This window comes from Scomber japonicus, chromosome 21, assembly GCF_027409825.1.
Source record: "Scomber japonicus isolate fScoJap1 chromosome 21, fScoJap1.pri, whole genome shotgun sequence".
Lineage (NCBI taxonomy): Eukaryota > Metazoa > Chordata > Actinopteri > Scombriformes > Scombridae > Scomber > Scomber japonicus.
Window position 1 is genome coordinate 20,326,391 of NC_070598.1, and position 18,195 is coordinate 20,344,585.

At 42.7% G+C, this 18,195-nt stretch overlaps 1 protein-coding gene across 2 annotated transcripts in view; it reads left to right on the forward strand.

Annotated features, from left to right (window-relative positions):
- LOC128382231 (partitioning defective 3 homolog) overlaps positions 1 to 18,195 on the forward strand; it is a 349,665-nt gene that overhangs the window by 190,174 nt on the left and 141,296 nt on the right. For both annotated transcript variants that reach the window (XM_053342215.1, XM_053342216.1), the window contains exons 13-15: positions 845 to 1,033; positions 1,578 to 1,748; positions 13,160 to 13,304. In XM_053342215.1, coding sequence (XP_053198190.1) covers positions 845 to 1,033; positions 1,578 to 1,748; positions 13,160 to 13,304 — 505 coding nt within the window. The remainder of the gene's footprint in view (positions 1 to 844; positions 1,034 to 1,577; positions 1,749 to 13,159; positions 13,305 to 18,195) is intronic.

Below are 18,195 nucleotides of genomic sequence, written 5' to 3' on the forward strand. Positions count from 1 at the left end.
GAATTGATCGTGCTGGGTGTTAGACACTCAATAGTACTCTCTCACATCTCTCTGGCAGTTGAAATGAACCATTTTTGTGTGTGTGTGTGTGTGTGTGTGTGTACCATGCATGAGGTTCTACAGAAGCATCCATGCAACAAAACACTTCTCCGGTAATTTCCAACAAAGGGCCCCGCTGGTTTCGCACAGGGAAGGAGTGTCCAGTTCTTAACGTGTCACAAATTATCCTTCAGAGGGATGTTGCTCAAAGGAAGCCATTTTCTTTTTTCTTTTTTTTTGAGCATCAAATTGCTACCTGGCGTTTTCAAAAAAGTTCTCCTATGTCCGCACCGAGCCCACGACAGTGGAAAAGAATTTGCGACGCTCGGCTAGACAGTACGGCCAATTGACGATGACAGCACCGAGATGTGTGACATGCTTGCCATCCATTCGCTTTCTTCTCCCGCTCCCCTCATCTTACCCCTCTTTATCTTGTCTCCCGCCTGTTTTTCATTTTCTTGTCATTCATGCCTCTTCTTCTTTTAGTTTTTTTCTCTGCTATTCTGTTATCTTTTTTTTATTGTTATTGTTGTTGTCTTTGTTTTTCAGTCTTTTCACTAAAGTTAAAGTTAGAGGCAGCACATACAGTATTTTTTTTTTACAATAATAACACTGTAGAAAAAAGTTCAACAAAAGTTTGCAAACTTTCATTGTTAAATTGGGTGATTAATATTTAGAAGAGTCAGACCTGTGTAGCTTTTATCTAATAAATGTTCTCTGGCTTACTACTAGTGCCAGAGCAGTAAGTGCTTGAGACAGTTATATAATAAAAAGATATAACATCCCATTTATTTATTACTCACAGCAGCCAGAAGAAGATGACATGGTGTTAACCCCTGATGGTACCCGAGAGTTCATGACCTTTGAGATCCCACTCAATGAGTCAGGGTCTGCAGGCCTGGGGGTCAGCGTCAAGGGTAATAGGGACAAGGAGAGCCACGCAGACTTGGGCATCTTTGTCAAATCCATCATCAACGGAGGTGCTGCTAGCAAGGCAAGTACCTACTCCCCTCTTTATCCCCCCCCCCACCCCCCCAACACACACCCCCTAACCATTACATTTATTCATTTTGATGATTTCTTAGATGTAATTCAATTATCTACAGGTTATAGAAAGATGCTGCAAAGCTGCTGCTCCACTGAAATATTGGATTCACTCATTGTCATGGTGATTTTGAAGTGGTCACATGATGTTAATGCTGTTTAAAGAGGCATGACTACCATGCTGCAATATTTTTCCTCAGGGCAACAATGTTCTCTAATATTTTATTATCCCCTTGTATAAAAAATTGTGTTGAATTGAAGTGATTTTGTACAACCCAGAGAATTACAGAGCCATTAATTCATTAGTCTGAATAGGAAAACAAGATTATGAGCTTTCCCAGTATTTATTGGGATTTTCTGGAAGCAAGGGTACATGTGATCCTAGAAATATGTGTCCTCTACGTTGCCTCAGGAGCAGCTGCAAAAACTGAACAATGATTTTTGAAGTATTTATGAGCCAGTTCTAACTTTCCCATGATGTTGTTTGTCTGCAGGACGGACGTCTGCATGTTAATGACCAACTCATCGCTGTCAACGGGGAGTCGTTGCTAGGGAAGACCAACCAGGAATCCATGGAAACGCTGCGCAAATCCATGTCGGTAGAGGGCAACAAGCGAGGGATGATCCAGCTCATCGTGGCCCGACGGGTGACCAAACACGATGAGGTAACCCAACAGTGATGTGCCAGGAATTAATTGGCATCATGAGGAGTCAGATTTAATTTGTCTGGATTGGTTAACTTTTTAAAATCAGATTGATTATTAGTATTCTAATCATGAGCTTAGGAAACTCTAATGTGAACAGTGCATTTTATTACTTCTCTATGCACACACATACAGTATATAGCACATACTCTACACATATGCACTCAGCACATGCTATAATTCTAAGCCTTTATATTCAAATAAGTGGAAAATATTGAAGGGGAATGCAGCATCTTTTCCACTGCATTGAACGATAAACGAAAGCGGCTTTCTTCTACCTCGCCACTGTCCCCTAATCTATCCCCCCATAGGTTTTTTTGGGGGGGAACTTTGAGATAGCTAGAAGAGGACCTTTATGAAGCGACCACGCCACCATGCAAATCTTCAAACAGTCCCATTTCCTGTGCGAGATAGGTGATACCGTCTCACATTTCCCTCCATCCTCTGTGCGATTTTCTTTGCCCACGGTGGGCCTTGATATGATATCTAAGAAGCACTTCACTGAGTTATGATTGACAGGCCTGCAGAATAACACTGTAGGATAGGCAGATAAAGGGAATATGTATTGCAGCCAGGTAGATATTTGTCATGAGAGAACAGTCAAGAATATTGGAAAGGGAGGAGATTTCAACTTCATGAAATGTGCATTCTAATACCAAACTAATACCAGTCTATCTTTTTTTATACATATATAAAAGTCATATATTTTATATGCAGAGGTAAAAAAGAGGATGAATGCAAACATGATTTAGCTGAATGTGGAATACTAAGCACAATGCGACTGTATTTCACTGGATTCATGTGTGAACACTCTAAAGCGCACACACATTCGCACACGTTCACTCACCCTGCAGCCAGAGGTTGTAGATCAGGTTTGATTAGTGTTGCTATGACTCTAATTGGAGCCTGTGTCCCGTGGCTGTGTGTCAGTTTGGAGTACCACGCTGAGGCCCAGCCCCCCCTCCCCTCCTCTCTGCCCTTCACCCTCGCTGCTAGCCCTCATCCTTGGAGCACTTTCTCTCTCTCTCTCCTCACCACACATCATCCCCCTTGACGCCCTGTGTGTGTGCTTGTTTTTCACCGTGTTATAATGTTAATTTTCACCTCCTTTCCCCCTCAACTTGTGGTGCTCCATACTTAAACAGGTAGAACATGGCACGCACACACACACACACACACACAAACACACACACACACACACACACTGCCAGAACCTGAAAATGAATTCTCACAGGTATCGCTCATAATTTGCCATGCGGTACATTGTAGCACGTGATCGCCATTAAACACTCTAACATTGTAAGAGTTGACATTTTTGTTTCCAAATGTTTTACTTAGTTTCACCCTTGAACTACAATTACTCTGCAAATGTTATATCTTGTGCCTGTGTTCCTTTTTTTTTTAAAACAAAAACAATATCTGATTTAATTTGTATACTAGTTGTTGTTAAAGGAAAGGCTAGAGGGCAAATTGTAGCAAAGTGTCCACAGCTCTAAAAAGCAGAGTATTGTGAAAAGTGGTCATTTTTAGAAACACAAAACATCCCTTATAACAAGCTCAAAATGTAATAACTACAGCTGTGTTATGCTTCCTGTTTATTTCAATCATCACACACTTGAGCTGTGCTTTTTTTTTTTTTTTTTTTTACTTCTGTTACTTTCATTTCATGGCCCTGAACCCTCCCTCCCTCCCAAATTTTCAATTTTAGGCATCATTCAGACAGACAGCAACACTGTCTGGAATAAAAAAGAAGCAGCAGAGGGAAAAAAAAGACAGTTTTACAAATAAGATGAACAGGCTCAACTTTTGCCACAATGCAAAAGAGCCAAATCAACACATCCACATTCATCTCCCTGTGACCTTGTAATGTGGAGGCTTTCTTTCTTTGTATTCCTCACAATCATCACTATAAGAAGTGCATTAATTAGCACCATGAGAAGCAACATTTTTCCAGGCCCTTTGCATTTTTCATCCTATACACCTTTTCTCTTTTCCTTCTGCTTTCCTTTATCCCGCCTCCCCCCTTATCCTTCTTTCCTCTCCCTCCCTCTACCCCCTCTCCATCCCCTCCTCCACACGAGAGGACACATGTCCCTCCTGGGAAAGCTCAGCCCCAAGGTTCAGTGAGTTCTATCACTTTGGTCCAGTCACTCTTCTGTCCTCTTTAATCCCTCACCAGCAGGCAGACAGGTAGACAGACTGACACTGAGCAGACAGTTAGGCTTCGAGACACATCTTCAGAAAGAACCAAAATATATTTTTTATTATCGTTTTGTAGGTGGAAGGATGAAGGATGATGTTACAGTGAAGTTTATTACATTTATTTCGGTTCAGAGAAGCAATTCAGGGTGAAATTTTGATACATTTGTATACAATTTGACATTTATTTATAACATTGCTATGAGACAGCATATTGATGATGATGATGCAGAGAAAGATGTAAAGAGAACGTATGAAATAAAAGGTGTTGTTACAATTCATTTTAGATTGCATCCATTAAAGTCTCATTACAGACAATCATGCATTGCTTAGTGATCATACTTTGCAGTGTTTCTGAAAAATGGTTTGAATAAGTGCTATAAAGTCACTACAGGGAACTTTAATACACTCAGAGTGGAGAGAGAAGATTTTAATGAAGAATGAAGGCACTTAACATTTAAATGTGTTTTTTCTGCACTCTGGTGAAATGCATCAGTTCAGGTGTTGATATTGACACTGACACCGAATTTATAAAAACTGACATTTCAATGGGTTGAAAATGGCTCAACCTGTCATCTGCCGTTTAAAATCCGTCCTGAAAAAAAAGGGGGGGCCTATGCTGAAGTAGAGTCCACTGTTTGGGAGTGTCTTTCTATGGAAGGAAACCACAGAAACAGCAGAAATCCTCTTTACTGTAGCTCTTTAGCTGTCATTTCCTGCACTTATCAGCTGGTAAAATCTTTGTTTTCTTGTGTAACCGGAGCTCCACCGTTAATGAACCTGTCCACAGCTTTGCAACTCTGCAGATGGTGGTCAGTGCTGCTGTTAGTTCCTGAAGCTAAAACTGTCTTCATGTAAAAAATAAACCAAAAATGACTTGTGGCTGGTTTAAATGTCGTCACACTGTTTGTCTTTTTTCTGGCCGGGGGGATGTCACCGAACCACTCCTAACTTCCTACCTCACACATCCACACCCCATTCCACCTCCTCAGCCCCTTGCCCACATTTTCGCCTTTTAAAAAAATCATGCGTTTGGCACATTTAGGCTCAGACCTCGAGGTGAAGCTACTCTTTAAGGTCAATTGCAAAACCTCAAATAAGTAAAGCACAAGTTAAATGTCGACACAGGCTCCCGGCAGCTACAACATCCACCACCCTCTTCTCCCCCCGTTTTCTCTGCTGTGTCGGCCAGGCAGATATGTGTGGAGCCCCGCGCCAGTTTGCCACTGTCACCCAGCCGAATGGGAGTGAGCACTGGAGGCCACCATTGAAATGAATCAGATCCATCACTGTCTGCAGGGGGGGAGAAGAGCCGAGCAGCATGGCCTAATGCATCAGAGGGGGGTGGGGGGTGGGGGGGGGGACTTTGATGGGTGCAGCGTATCCAGGCCACCCCACTCCATGAAAATTACATTGATTTCATCATCACTTGGTCCTGTGGGGTAAAGTAGGATCATCTATGTTAGAATTGAAGCAGTGTAATATTTCTTGGTAGTTTAAGCTTGTGTGGTTTGCTGGATGTTTGCAACAATCAAAACCACACACACAAGTCACTAAGCTAGTCTGTAACACATGGATACAAACATTAAACACTTCAGTGGAGATATAAAACGCACCATGTGACGCTCACTGTGTGTCACGACCGTGTGGCCTCCTCATGTACACACACACAAACACATTACCTAAAAATACAGACCTCCATTTATTGCCCAAGGTCTCCCAGAAGCCTATTTGTTTTCAGACTTGGGGCTAGATCCATCCAGATAGATCCTCTCAGTGGCGAAAGACAAGTGTTTCAATAGGCCGGTTCATCCCGGTGATGGCCCATGATTAAGCCTATGTCTAAGGTGGAGCACCTGCTCTATTTTAGCTGCCATTAAAGCAGTGACGATGAGTGGCCTTTGCCTTGGGTTTAAAATGAGATTTTTTTTTTTGCCTTGGAATACAGAGGGAGAACAAAAACCCTCTTCAACATGATTAAGGATGTATTCAAGTCTAACAAAGCAGTGCACCACACTATTTGGGAGCTATTTTAGTGTAGCACGAGGCCAGGAGGTCTTCATGAGCTTGATTCAAAAGTGTGGACCTTTACTGCCCTTGTCAATGCTTCAAAATGCCCATTTCAAATTGAAGAAGACTGTCAGTCCAAGGTTTGAAGTGAGTCCAAAAAGCAGTCAAAAGAAATTAGATTTAAATTAGAAAACATGATGAAGTTATAGATGAATTGCCAAATGTCCTCTGCTGCTTTTGACTTAGTGCTTTTAGAGAGCAATCTTAATGTAATACATTACAATGCATGTGATGTGTAATCAGAATGCATTTGTAGTGTGCAGACAGAAGACAAAGGTAGGTAGAAAAAGTGTGTTTCATAACATTTGAAATATGCTCCATCAGTGAGGAGTTACCCACACACACATAAACGTAGATATCCACATACACACACACACACACTCCGTACCCCCACAGTCTGTACTAGAACAATTAATTTTCCCTCTGTTCTGGCTCCACAGATAGCCTCTGTTTGAAAAAGTATCATTCTGCCCCAGATAGTCAAGCGATATGATTGGTCACTGCCAATTTGTTTGAAGCATTGTAATTGCATCGCTGCTTCAGAGACTGCATAATTTCTCTCTCTCTGTATCGGAGTTCTATTAATATATCGTCACATGTGTTTAAGCAATTAAATTTATGAAAAGTCATTTCAATTCCATTTCCTTTCTTTCTTTTCTTCTGGTCACACTTCCTGAATGTTTTCAATCTTTCATGTTTTTTTTGTTTTTTTTTAGCGCTGGGGTCTGATCCTCAAAATCACAAAACCCCAAAGTCCCTGTGACTGAATCAAATCCAGATCTGTTACAGCCTGTTTGCTCGTTCAAAGACGGTATTAGATTTATTTTCCCACTTTCTGCCCTTCTGCTGTTATTACCTTTCAAAAAATGTACATGCATTGATTCAATAATGCAGACGTTTCTTTGGGTAAAGCTTGAGGTATAGAGACATAATCCTGTATGTGTTCCTGGAGGCCAGGCTGTCGTTGTTATTGTTGCTGATACACTTATGTTACATTGGATGGAGGAACTTGCCATAGCAGTTTTCCACCGGCTTGAAAGTAATGAGCTTGGAAATGGGAAATGTTGAACAAAAGTGTGGCACAAATGTTAAATATTGTAGTGAAGTGGTGGATAGACTAAAGAATTAATCAGTACATTTGTCACGATGACATATAGACCTAATTAATTAGCATTTTATTTGAATGTGAGCTCTTTAGCCTTCATGATCAGCTGTCCTCATCTCTACTGTGGCTAAAAATGACAAAACGGCCATTATATGGATAGAATAAAGCAGGCAGCTTATCCGTGTATGTTATCAGAACTCATTTAAATACAAAGAGGATTATTAAAAAAAACAGTGGCAAATGTTTTTGTAGATTGAAGATTATGTTCAGGCAATAAATACGCAGTTTTTTTAAAATGTCTGAGCTTATGAAACAACAACAACCCCTTCCCCTCTATCTGTTATTCTGTTTACAGACTTCCACTCAGCGGTGCATGTCTGTTTCTGTCTGTTGCAACAGCCGCCGTAGTTCATGACATTACTAAGATATTTATCACACCGACTTCTAAAAGCAGACAGACTGATGACGAGCGGGCTTGCGGCTGGGTTTCATTTCTCCGATTTGAAATTCACATCACATAACGTATGCGCGCACACCCGTCAGTACGTTTTGCGATGTTATTTCCGACAGAAATCTCCTGCAGACGTCAACTTTTTTTTTTCTTGACATTTTTGTGGTATTTTTTTTGTCCTTCTCGACAAAACTACGGCAACTTGCCAATGAAGCACTGCATTAATCAGAGCAACCAAAACATCTTTCCACCATCACAAAACCTTTCTCACCCCCCCTGTCTGTGTTTACCAGGGAAATACTTCTCTCATTTTACACATGCAAGGACTAAGTGGAATTTCACAGCGTACTATTTTTACAGAGTTCTCATGATAATTCATGAGACGGAACTTCTGCCTAAGGACAGCAGCGCTATCACTTCACTTCCTTCGCTTCACCATCCTCCCCACTTGATTCAATTCATTGAAATAAAGATTTTCTAACTTTCTTTTTCTTTTTCTTATTCGTATTCTTTTTTTTTTTTTGCTTGTCTCAGCAGAGCTCTGTCAAGACCGCCTCAAGACATAAATGTAAAGCTTTTATGCAAATCCTTCCCCTCTCTTTTGACCAAAGACTTTTCAGTCCAGCAACCCCAATCATGGGACATGAAACCACTGCAGAATGGTCCAATGCATTGAGTCACCTGAGAGATGTGTTAATACTTTTCTGTTATTTTTTCTTCCTTAAACCAGTGACCTATCACTACATTTAAATAAATGTCAACCGACATCTGCTGTTCCTCCACAAATGAACCACTAGTGACGCAAACATTTAATTCACTACAGAGGTTTTTGATACACAAGCCAGCTAATTAACGTCAATGCTTAGAAGTGAAGGAATGTGACAGCCTCATAACAGCATGATGCACAAAAATGACAGAGCAGCAGAAAGAGTGAGGCTGACATGATGACATGACTAAATATTACATACAAGAGTGGAATCAAAATGACACCATTTACATAAGATACTGTGTCTCAGATCATCAAAAAACAAAGAATGACCTCTTCTTGAAAACAGCCAGCTGTTTATCTGTAGCCTTTATGGCCTTAATAATGTCTAACTAAGGATCAAAGTTTACCTTTTTCTTCTTCTTTTTTTTTTTTTTTACAGCTACACCATTAGGGAACATGGTCAGGTAATTGACCAGCTCAAACACATTCATTATTAATGAGAAGCAGGATTAAGATCAAAGCAGATGATGCTTTCACTTTAGTACTGTTGCATCATAGGAGTTTGCAGACACAGTAGCTTAGTTAGCTCTGCGAGGAGAGTGGATGCAACAGCTTACTCCGTATATAAAAGAGCATCCAAGTCGTCTCCTCAGCATGCCAATGGCCCTGTTTGTAATCCAGTCCAATAGCGTTGCAGTCAGTGAGGGAACGTTTATGCAAAGAGACAAGGGGGAAGGAAGTGGCTGGCCCTAACAAAAGACGCTCACTCGGATGAGAGAAGGGCTGATCAATAGAGCCAGGAGAGAGCTATCAATCAGGGCCCCAGCCTAGTAAATTATGGTTTTATTAGTATTGAGCTGACCACTGCTGGGAGAGACCTTAAAACATTGAGATGCTGGCCCACATCAGAGGGAAGAGAAAAGGAGGGAAATTTGTGTCAAAGCCACCCCCCCCTTCCCCCCACCTTAATATGGAGTGATTGAAGTCAAGTTAGATCATGACATGTAGGGACTACAGCTCCCCTGTTGTCATAGTAAATAGGAGTGATTCATGGAGAGGGGGATAGAGCGAGGGCACAGAGCAGTGCACTCTGGGAAATGCAGTTTGCAGCAAAGCGGTGACTAAATTGAGGAAAGTAGATCGCAGAGCAGCAGAAATGCAATTCCAGCGCTGCCGGGCCCTCATTCCCAGCCGGCTCTCTGAGGACTAACTCATTTAGGAGCGGCAGGGGAAACTCAATAGGACCAATTGAGAGAATAATATATTGAATCTGGTGGTTGAGTGGGCTGCTTGGGCACAGTGGAGGACTGTGGAGGTGAAGTGTGCGCTTTAGAGTCTGAAAACCCAAGTGTAGTTAAGCAACATACACACGCGTATGTGAATACGCACACACACACACACAGTCCTTTCACTTTGCACCATAGTACATTCTGTATGTGATTCTATTGCACTGTGTTTGAACTTGGGTAATAGCAACAGAGGAATGTTGTCTCTAAACAGATTGGCATCGAAACGAGACATCTTATGTATTTTTAGATGGAGAGACAACAGTAGTTTGGACAGTGAACCCCCATTTACTCTTACATATTGTGCTGCTGTGCCTATTTTCTGTGTTTTGGTGAGGCTGAAGTTTTGCTACGAACTCCTAAAAGCCCCAGGAGGCCGGTTCGGTAAACACTGGCATTAGATGAGGCTCTAGGCGGATGTGAGCAGCTAATGAAAGTGGGGTATCTGGCCAGCAGAAAGGCAGGTTGTGCCCGGGGCAGGATGCAGGATTGTAATTATGGCATTATCGTGGAGGTTGACTGGATTAGGGCCATGGCAACTGGCTGAGACCAGGATAGAAGGCCAGGAAATGGCCTTGGACTAGACATTATTAGCCTTAGTTGACAGCTTAAGACCAGGCCTGTCAACACACTGCTTCTTCACCCTCACTGAGTCCTCAAGGTCAGGGAAATGTTGATGCACAGGCAAAAAAAAAAAACACCATGTGCATGAGTCCGCACTTAACCGCTAATGCACAAACATTCACACATGAATGCAGACGCGCACGCGCACTCGATCACACCACAGCCACACACAGGCAAATAAAAGCTTTACCTTGAACACACAAACACACAGGCAGGCGCCGCAGTCCAAAGGGAGCTGAGCAACCGCTGATCTTGACTGGGCTCAGTGTAAGTCACTGTGCTCTCCCTTCTCCTTCAGTCAACAGGATAATCCACTCTGAAAATGACTAGATTAAGGCAGATTAAACACATGATGGGGTGATGAGACCCAGAGGTAAGAAAGGACTAAAATCTCACCAAAGACGCTGAAAGACATAAAGGAGCACATCCACTTTTGGACAAATAAACCCCTTGATCATCTTAGTTGCTGTTATTTAGGGATTAAATCAGTAGTGGTTTAAACACTGTAATACCACAAACTTTTTTGTCTGTTGAGGCTACTGATGCTCACATTAACCAACCACTCATTTCCATTACACCCATTTTTTTTTTTTTAATATCTGCTGGCTCTGTTGCAGCATTTGGCAAAACGCATCCATTCTCAGGGCGCCGGAAGATATTTTTCTAGGAAAAGACCTACATGTTGAATCCTTCCTCTGACACCCAGTATCAGCTAACAGCAGAGTGCAGATTTTACATGAAAATATCACAGCTTGTTATTGAACTTCCACCAGTCTGTAAACATTCACAAGTCAGTAAACATTCCCAGTGTGCTGAAGCATTAGTATGCACAGACACAGACTCAATTAATACTGGATACACAAATATGAAGTAGTTTCCAAAGTCTTTTTTACCATAGAAGCCAATGAATACTTTGGAGATGGGCCTGTTTGGCTCTCAGAAACAAAGTGTGACAGTGACATAGATGTATTTTTCCCACATCTATCTGTCTTGACACACACTATACATAGTTTTAATATCAGTTGATTCTCAGCTGCTCTCTCTCTCTTCCACCTCTTACCTTAAATCTTCCATCTTACTTCTTTTTAACTCATGACAAGAAACAGATTGAAAAGTGGAGAGAGTGTTAGAGTGAAGGAGAGAGAAAGCGAGTAAAATAAATTTTCATTTAGACAATTTGAACCTTATTGAGTCTGAATCATCCGGGGACATGCTTTTTATTATAAGGCTGGCAGTGGCCATGGCTCTGATTGTAATTGCGTTGACCCAGCCCTCCATTTCACACACACACACACACACACACACACTGTCTCTCTCCCCCGCCTCTCCCCTCGCTCTTATCAACACGCTGTCCCGATAAAGTCCTGCGCTCTCAACCTCATTAAACCTCTCATTTATATTAAACAGCCGATAAGTCCCTCTCGCCTGGTATGCGTCTCCCAGGGTACGCTACTCCCACGAGAAGGTAACTTGGCAGCACCCATACTGCAAAGGGGCCCCAGCTCTCACACACACACACACACACACACACACACACACACACACACACACACACACACACACACACAATATCTCCCTCTTTCTTGTTATTCCTTCAATTTGTTTACCGAAAACTCCCCCACCTCGTCTTCCTCTTCTTCCTTCCCCCTCCTCTTCCTCCTGCTCTCCTTCTTTTCTGCTGCTGCTGTTGTCTGATTTTATTTATTTCTTTATTTATTTTTTGTACTCCCCTCTTTCTTGGCCAGGAGCCAGCAGAGTGTTATGAGACATCAATATTAGCCAGGGCCTCCTGGTTTAAAGCATGCTTGAGGTACAGGGTTGAACTGTGCAAGACTATCTAGCTGTGAGGGAGCTATCTGTAATAGGTCCTGTTCAGGGAGTTCTTCTCCAGTGCATTCCCCCGGCTGCCCACAGGCTCATATGAAGCATTGTCGAAATAAGGCCAAGACCCAAGCTTTATTCTCTAACTGTCTACACGTGGATTTGATTTTGTTTTCTCTCTCTCTCTTTCTCTTTGCTGACTCTCGCTGTAGTAGCTCCATTGTCTCCATGCTAAAAATACTATTGACTGTTGAAGCCTGGACTCAGTATTTGGGCTTAGCGGTCCCAGACCCAAAGACTAACCGTGAACCATGTCCCCTTGTCAAGGCTGACACATGCATCGAGTGTACAGTGGGCTCAATAACCAGCAGCGCGGCACATTGACCGCATGGCAAATGTCACTGGTCCATTTACCAGAGCTCATTGTTAGAGACAGCTGTCTATCGGCCTATGGGAAATCCATGGAGCTTTATCCGGCTCGGACTACTGCAGGAGCCGTCTCACACTGCTGAGCCAGAAAATGCGACGTTAGCCGAGATGGACACTGAAGCCCCGGTTACATGTTTCCGGAGTATTGATGGAATCACATTAGGAGCCATGCTACACCTGAAGTTCAGACTACCAATTTGATTTAGAAAAAGAAATCCAGTAGGAGTCCAGTTTTTACCCTTTGTACCATCTGTTTGGTTTCTTTTCTAGTCACAATACATGATTCAAATGTAAAAGCAACAGGTAAAACCAACACCACATATCAAAATACATCACATAAGAGCTTTTAACACACAGAATAACACAAGCCCGTCTTTTTAGCCATGATAGCAGTTAGAACATGAAAATCTACTGGATAGGTTGAAAGGTTGCCATGAAATCTGATGGTGATGGTGAACATAGTAACATATAATAACATTACACCTGGTAAACTTCAGCATATTAGCATTGTTATTGTGAGCATGTTAGTGTGCCGAGAACAGCATTTTCATGGGTGTAAGCACAATGTTCAATGTGGTTAGAAAAGGAAGGTATTTCAAGACAAACTCTTAATGTTTGTTTGCATTGTTCTCCTTTCTAAGCCCCATGTCTACTCTCTACCTCTCTTTGTCTTTGCAGGAAGCTCCTGGAAGCCCTCCAGTGTTGGAACACCCTGTCAGCTCTCTACTGGACAATCATGAGCGCCGGATCTCTCATTCTCTATACGAAACCATCGAGGGCTTCGACAACTCCACACCACGGACTAACGTGATCGGACGCATCGGTGAGTCGTAGCCTCCCTAAATAGATCACCGTAGTTCTTTGACTCCCGCCTTTCAGCACCTGTACGTCTTTTTCAACTGCCACTAAACAACATCATTCCACAAATTTGATTTTATTGGTCGGTCGCTCCCCGGTCACCCTGATGGGAAGCGTGGTTGACCCGCTGACCTCAATTCTCATCGGATGTATTTCTCCCATGAATCGGCGCCGTCTACTCTCTGACATCCTCCGATCAATTTTAACATTCACCTCAGCGCCTCTGAAGTGCTCCTGCTATAGTCTTACCTTAACCCCCCCCACCCAACCAGCATCTCCTTCAAAGCCTCTTCCCTTCCCCTCCCCTCCCCTCATCACCCTGCATCCCAAGGTACCGCTATTTCACTATTCAAACCTCTCAGGGATTAACGTCATCCCCAATCCTGCTATCCTTCAATCCACTCCCGACTGGTTTCACTCGGGTCAATTCCCATTCTACCCAGTTGACATCAGCGGGCTAAGATCTCGTTTCTGCAGGTGTATTGGAATTGGCAATGCAATCCACGACCAGTCACCGCTGTCATCTCAACATCGACGGACCTTTCACATATGCATACACAGAAGGGAAAGGTGATTGCATCAGTCTAGAGAGGGGATGTTTGTGGGGGATGACGCAGTGTATGCACATGTATCCACAGCCCTCCTCCTTCCCTCTAACCTCCTAATCTCCAAACTCCTCCCCCTCCCCCTACCATTTTCCTACCCACTGATAAACTGTCTCCTCATGATCTCTTCGTCTATCACTCTTTCTCCTCTTTCACCCTTTTACCCTCTCTCAGCACAGATGGAGTGAATTTGTAATCCGTCAACGATCTCCACTTTTCTTTTCTTTTTTTTTTCCCTTTCCATCCCTTCTCTCCTATCCATTCTCCCCTTTCTCCCCTATCCCCTTCCCACCATTTCCCCCCAGAGTGGTGCCACTCTGCCACTGATCATAGAAGATCAGAGGCTGTGTCAGAAGCATCTGATGGTTAATTAAGCCTCCAGATCAATAGGGCTTGCCCCTGACACTCTCCCTCTCCCTGTGTCTCTCTTTCTGCCCTTCTCCTCTTCTCCTTTTTTTTTTTTTTTTTACCCTTTCATCATGTCTTCCTCTCCCATCCCAAATCAAATCATCTCAAATTGGTTGGGTTTTCCTCTCCGTTTGGCTTATTTATTCCTCTGGCTTTTTCCGACGCAGGCCCTTTCAGAATGCCGCTGTGATCATAAGCAGCAACTGTGGGCGCGCTGATGGAAAAGTTTTTCTCGCCGCCGAAAACTTCAAGGGCACACAACGCTCATCCCCATCCTGCAGAGTGGGAGTCAAATGAGCCGAGTGGAAAAGTTTTTTTTTTTAGAGGTGGGATAGGGGGTGGAGTGGGTGCTAAAGCAGTAAGTTATCACAACTGAAGCTCAGCGGAGTCTCAGATCTTTAACTCAGCGAGAAAAATGTCAGCTCTTTTTCTTTTTCTGTCTTCAGGGCTGTCTCTGAGTCGCGCCCTCATTAACCCGATGCCTACGTGCCGCTGACAGGTCTTCATCTTTTTAAACTGACACAATTGTGTTATTGAAATTTCGCATGCAGTGACAGTTGAGCTTATAGTCATTACGGCAACGTGACACTGGCGCACCAGGGTGAAGCTCAGGTGAAATGCAGGGTGTGTGTGTGTCTACTTTCCAAAATTACACTCATTATAATCTTCCCTTTTTTTCGTCTTTAACATTTACTGAACACATTTTGCAGGTTATTTGGTGCATGCAGGATTTCATAAACTTGCTTGAATACACTTCAGATGCTTAAGAAAAACAGAAGGAAGAAAGTCACAAGCAAGTGGCAATACTGTAACCTTGGTCAAATGTCACAAACAAGCAGCATCAGTATTCCTCCCATGTCTCGGCCATCTATATTCATCGCTTTGCTTTTTATTCCCTAAATCTAACTGACATGTTACTCTTTTAGTTTCAACTAGGCAAAAGTTAAATAAATTAATAACTCATCAATGTACTTAAATAAACAGACAAGTCAAAAATACAGCCTCTTGCTACGTCTTCACCTTAGTAAAATGGTCTCAAATGGTGTGGATGGTACATTTCTGGAGGCTGGACAGACAGTATATAGCTGTTTCCACTCTCTATCTTCCTCTATATGTTATTTCAGCCAGGCTCAGACATATTGCCTGTTGTGTGAGATGTGACAGGCAGTGGTTAGAGGACAGATGCGGCGATGGGCTCGGCAAGGTCAGTAAAAACGCACAGCTGCCAGGGCTTGACTGACAGCTCAGATGCTGGAGTGTAGCTAGAGCCGCTAAATTACTGAATCATGAAGGCCAGACGTGGAGTTTAGGACGTGCGGCGGTATACGTACACACACACTTTCACTCACTCGCTCACTGTACAACCTCTCCATCAGGTCGTACTCTCCCCCACACTGATGTGAGCCATACATTTCTCCGCCAAGCAAATAGCGATTACTGACAAAACTCTGAGGCATTTCACCTCTTAAAAGACTACGGAGGAACTCTCTAACCAAATTATGTGTTCTCATCTGCTCCATTATACTGCCTGTTCTGCTATAAATGGACTAAGACACAGAGGTAAATGGAAAGGAATGGTTTAGCTGCTCAAGAATTAAGACCAGACTTTGATTGTGAGTTATTCCACAGGGCAGAGAGTCAATACAGTGAAATTGTAAACTCCATATTTCTGCCAACCCATCATTGTTATTGCCACGCTCTCTATTTTCTGTTAAAAGACAGCAAATAACTACTGTGTCCTATGGATGCCTTATCTCACCTCAGCCAAGATATTGATCATAAGCTGGATAGTCTCATCTACTCCCTGCAGTCACAGGTGGCTCGCTGCCTTTCTTCTCAAACAGCAGGAATAGGTTTTCTTTTAAGGGATAGGCACAATTCAATGAATTATAGGAATTATAATTACCATGGCAACAGGGAAGAAAAGCACAAAATGACACAGGAGACAGGTGTTATTATAGTGCCATCCGATTGATTGTAAGGGCACTTTGCCTCGATCCTCCCCGCTGTAGTGTTTTGGGCTGTCATTCAGAACTATCTGCTGTGTGTGTGTGTGTGTGTGTGTGTGTGTGTGTGTGTGTGTGTCTTTGAGCACACACACAATCAATAGTCAGAGGTAATCCCATCCCCTGTTTGCTTCAGTAAACCATGCAATACTTTGACATTGTCAGCTTTAGCTTCACACATGCACGCACCATGCATCGTAACATCGTGGCCAGAGGCTGAATCCACAACTCGCAGGTGGTGGTGAACATACAGTATGCTTAACTCCCTGCTCAAATGACACTTTCTGTCTTATCTTCTTCTCTTGTTGTCTCTCCACCCCTTCCTACCACCCTTCATTTGCCCTTGGGGGTAGGTAGGAGGAGGGGTGAAAGGATGGAGAAATCAGCAGTGATCCTTTCTCACTCAAAGAAGGAAACACAGAAAGTAAGAAGAAAAAGTTGAATTAAGAGGAAGGAAATGTGGAACTGTGATCCCCCCGCGTTGAGAGCACTGTCACAGCGACAGCCGGGGTTTGACGCAAAGGTCGTTAGCATCACACCCGGCTTCATCTTCCATTCTATCTAATTGAAAAGTGCTGCCGGGTGTGGGCTCCACACGCTGGGGTGAAAATTGAGGCCTGTGGACTGACTGCCTGTGAATGTGGCTGTTTGGATGAGTGCCTGAGTCTGAGTATACACCTAGAAGGGGTGCAGGAGTTTGGGAGGGGTTGGAGAGGGGGAGGTCAGAGGTGGGAAGCAAGCGAGTGGACTTATGCTGTTTTCACACAGGAAAGAAAGTTTTCACAGGATGCTATGTGTGCAGTGGAAAATTCTGTAAACAAAACCAGACATCCAAATGAGAAATTAGAAACTTATAGAGGTGTGTAGCTGCAAAGTTGTCTCATTTTTCCTAATTTTTCTATCATTATGAGGATATGTATGTATTTAAAAGATGAGAAAGGAGCAAACACACATACACACATACTAGCAACAAGGCAATAAGGCTTAGACAATAAGGCAACAAGAACACACTAACCTCTGAGCGTCCCCAGACACAGAAGTCTTCCCTAATAGTCTTTAAGAGCCGTCTTCCCAGGAATTGACCCTTCTGTCCTCTCACCTTCACTATTACACAGTCTGCAGACTCATCCTCTCTGTATGCTCAGCCATCAGTGCAGGAGATGAGGCGGAGTGACCTCCCTTAACTTGGTGTTTAGGCTGCTTGAGAGTGCTATTAACATGCCTCAGTGAGAAAATGACAGACATAAATGATGTTAGCCAGGAACTTTCCCTTTTCTTGCTCTTTATACTTATTCACTGCGGTCATTTGGAGTAAAAGAGGTGCAGTTGAAAGAGTCTTTTTCTTTTCTTTAATATGTTTAACATGTTCTTTTAAAACACTTTTATAACTTGAAGCACTTGTAAGATGTGGTAATTTGACAGATGCTGTTATATTAGAACATAATGAAGCTGATTTATTATTTTATTATATTATCAAGTTTTACTGTATGTGGGGCTGTGGAGAAGCCACTTTAACTCACCTTACCTACTTAGTGTACCTGCTGCCTTTTTTAGCACTGGTGACTCATCATATAGTAGACTTCTTAACTTGTTTGATGTTTAATTTATTTTATTTCATCTTTATTTTAATTGGGATTATTAATGTTGAGAATAAAGCCCAAACCTAAAACATGAAAACACAAAACATATAAAGGACACATTTAAATTAAAGCACCATTACAGCATCATTACAGCATCTTTCACACCACAATTAAACAAGAAAATGAGCTGTATCAAGTCACACTGGTGTTTTCACTTAGTATGCCAAATTAGACATTTTCTAGGGACTGTTCTTAAT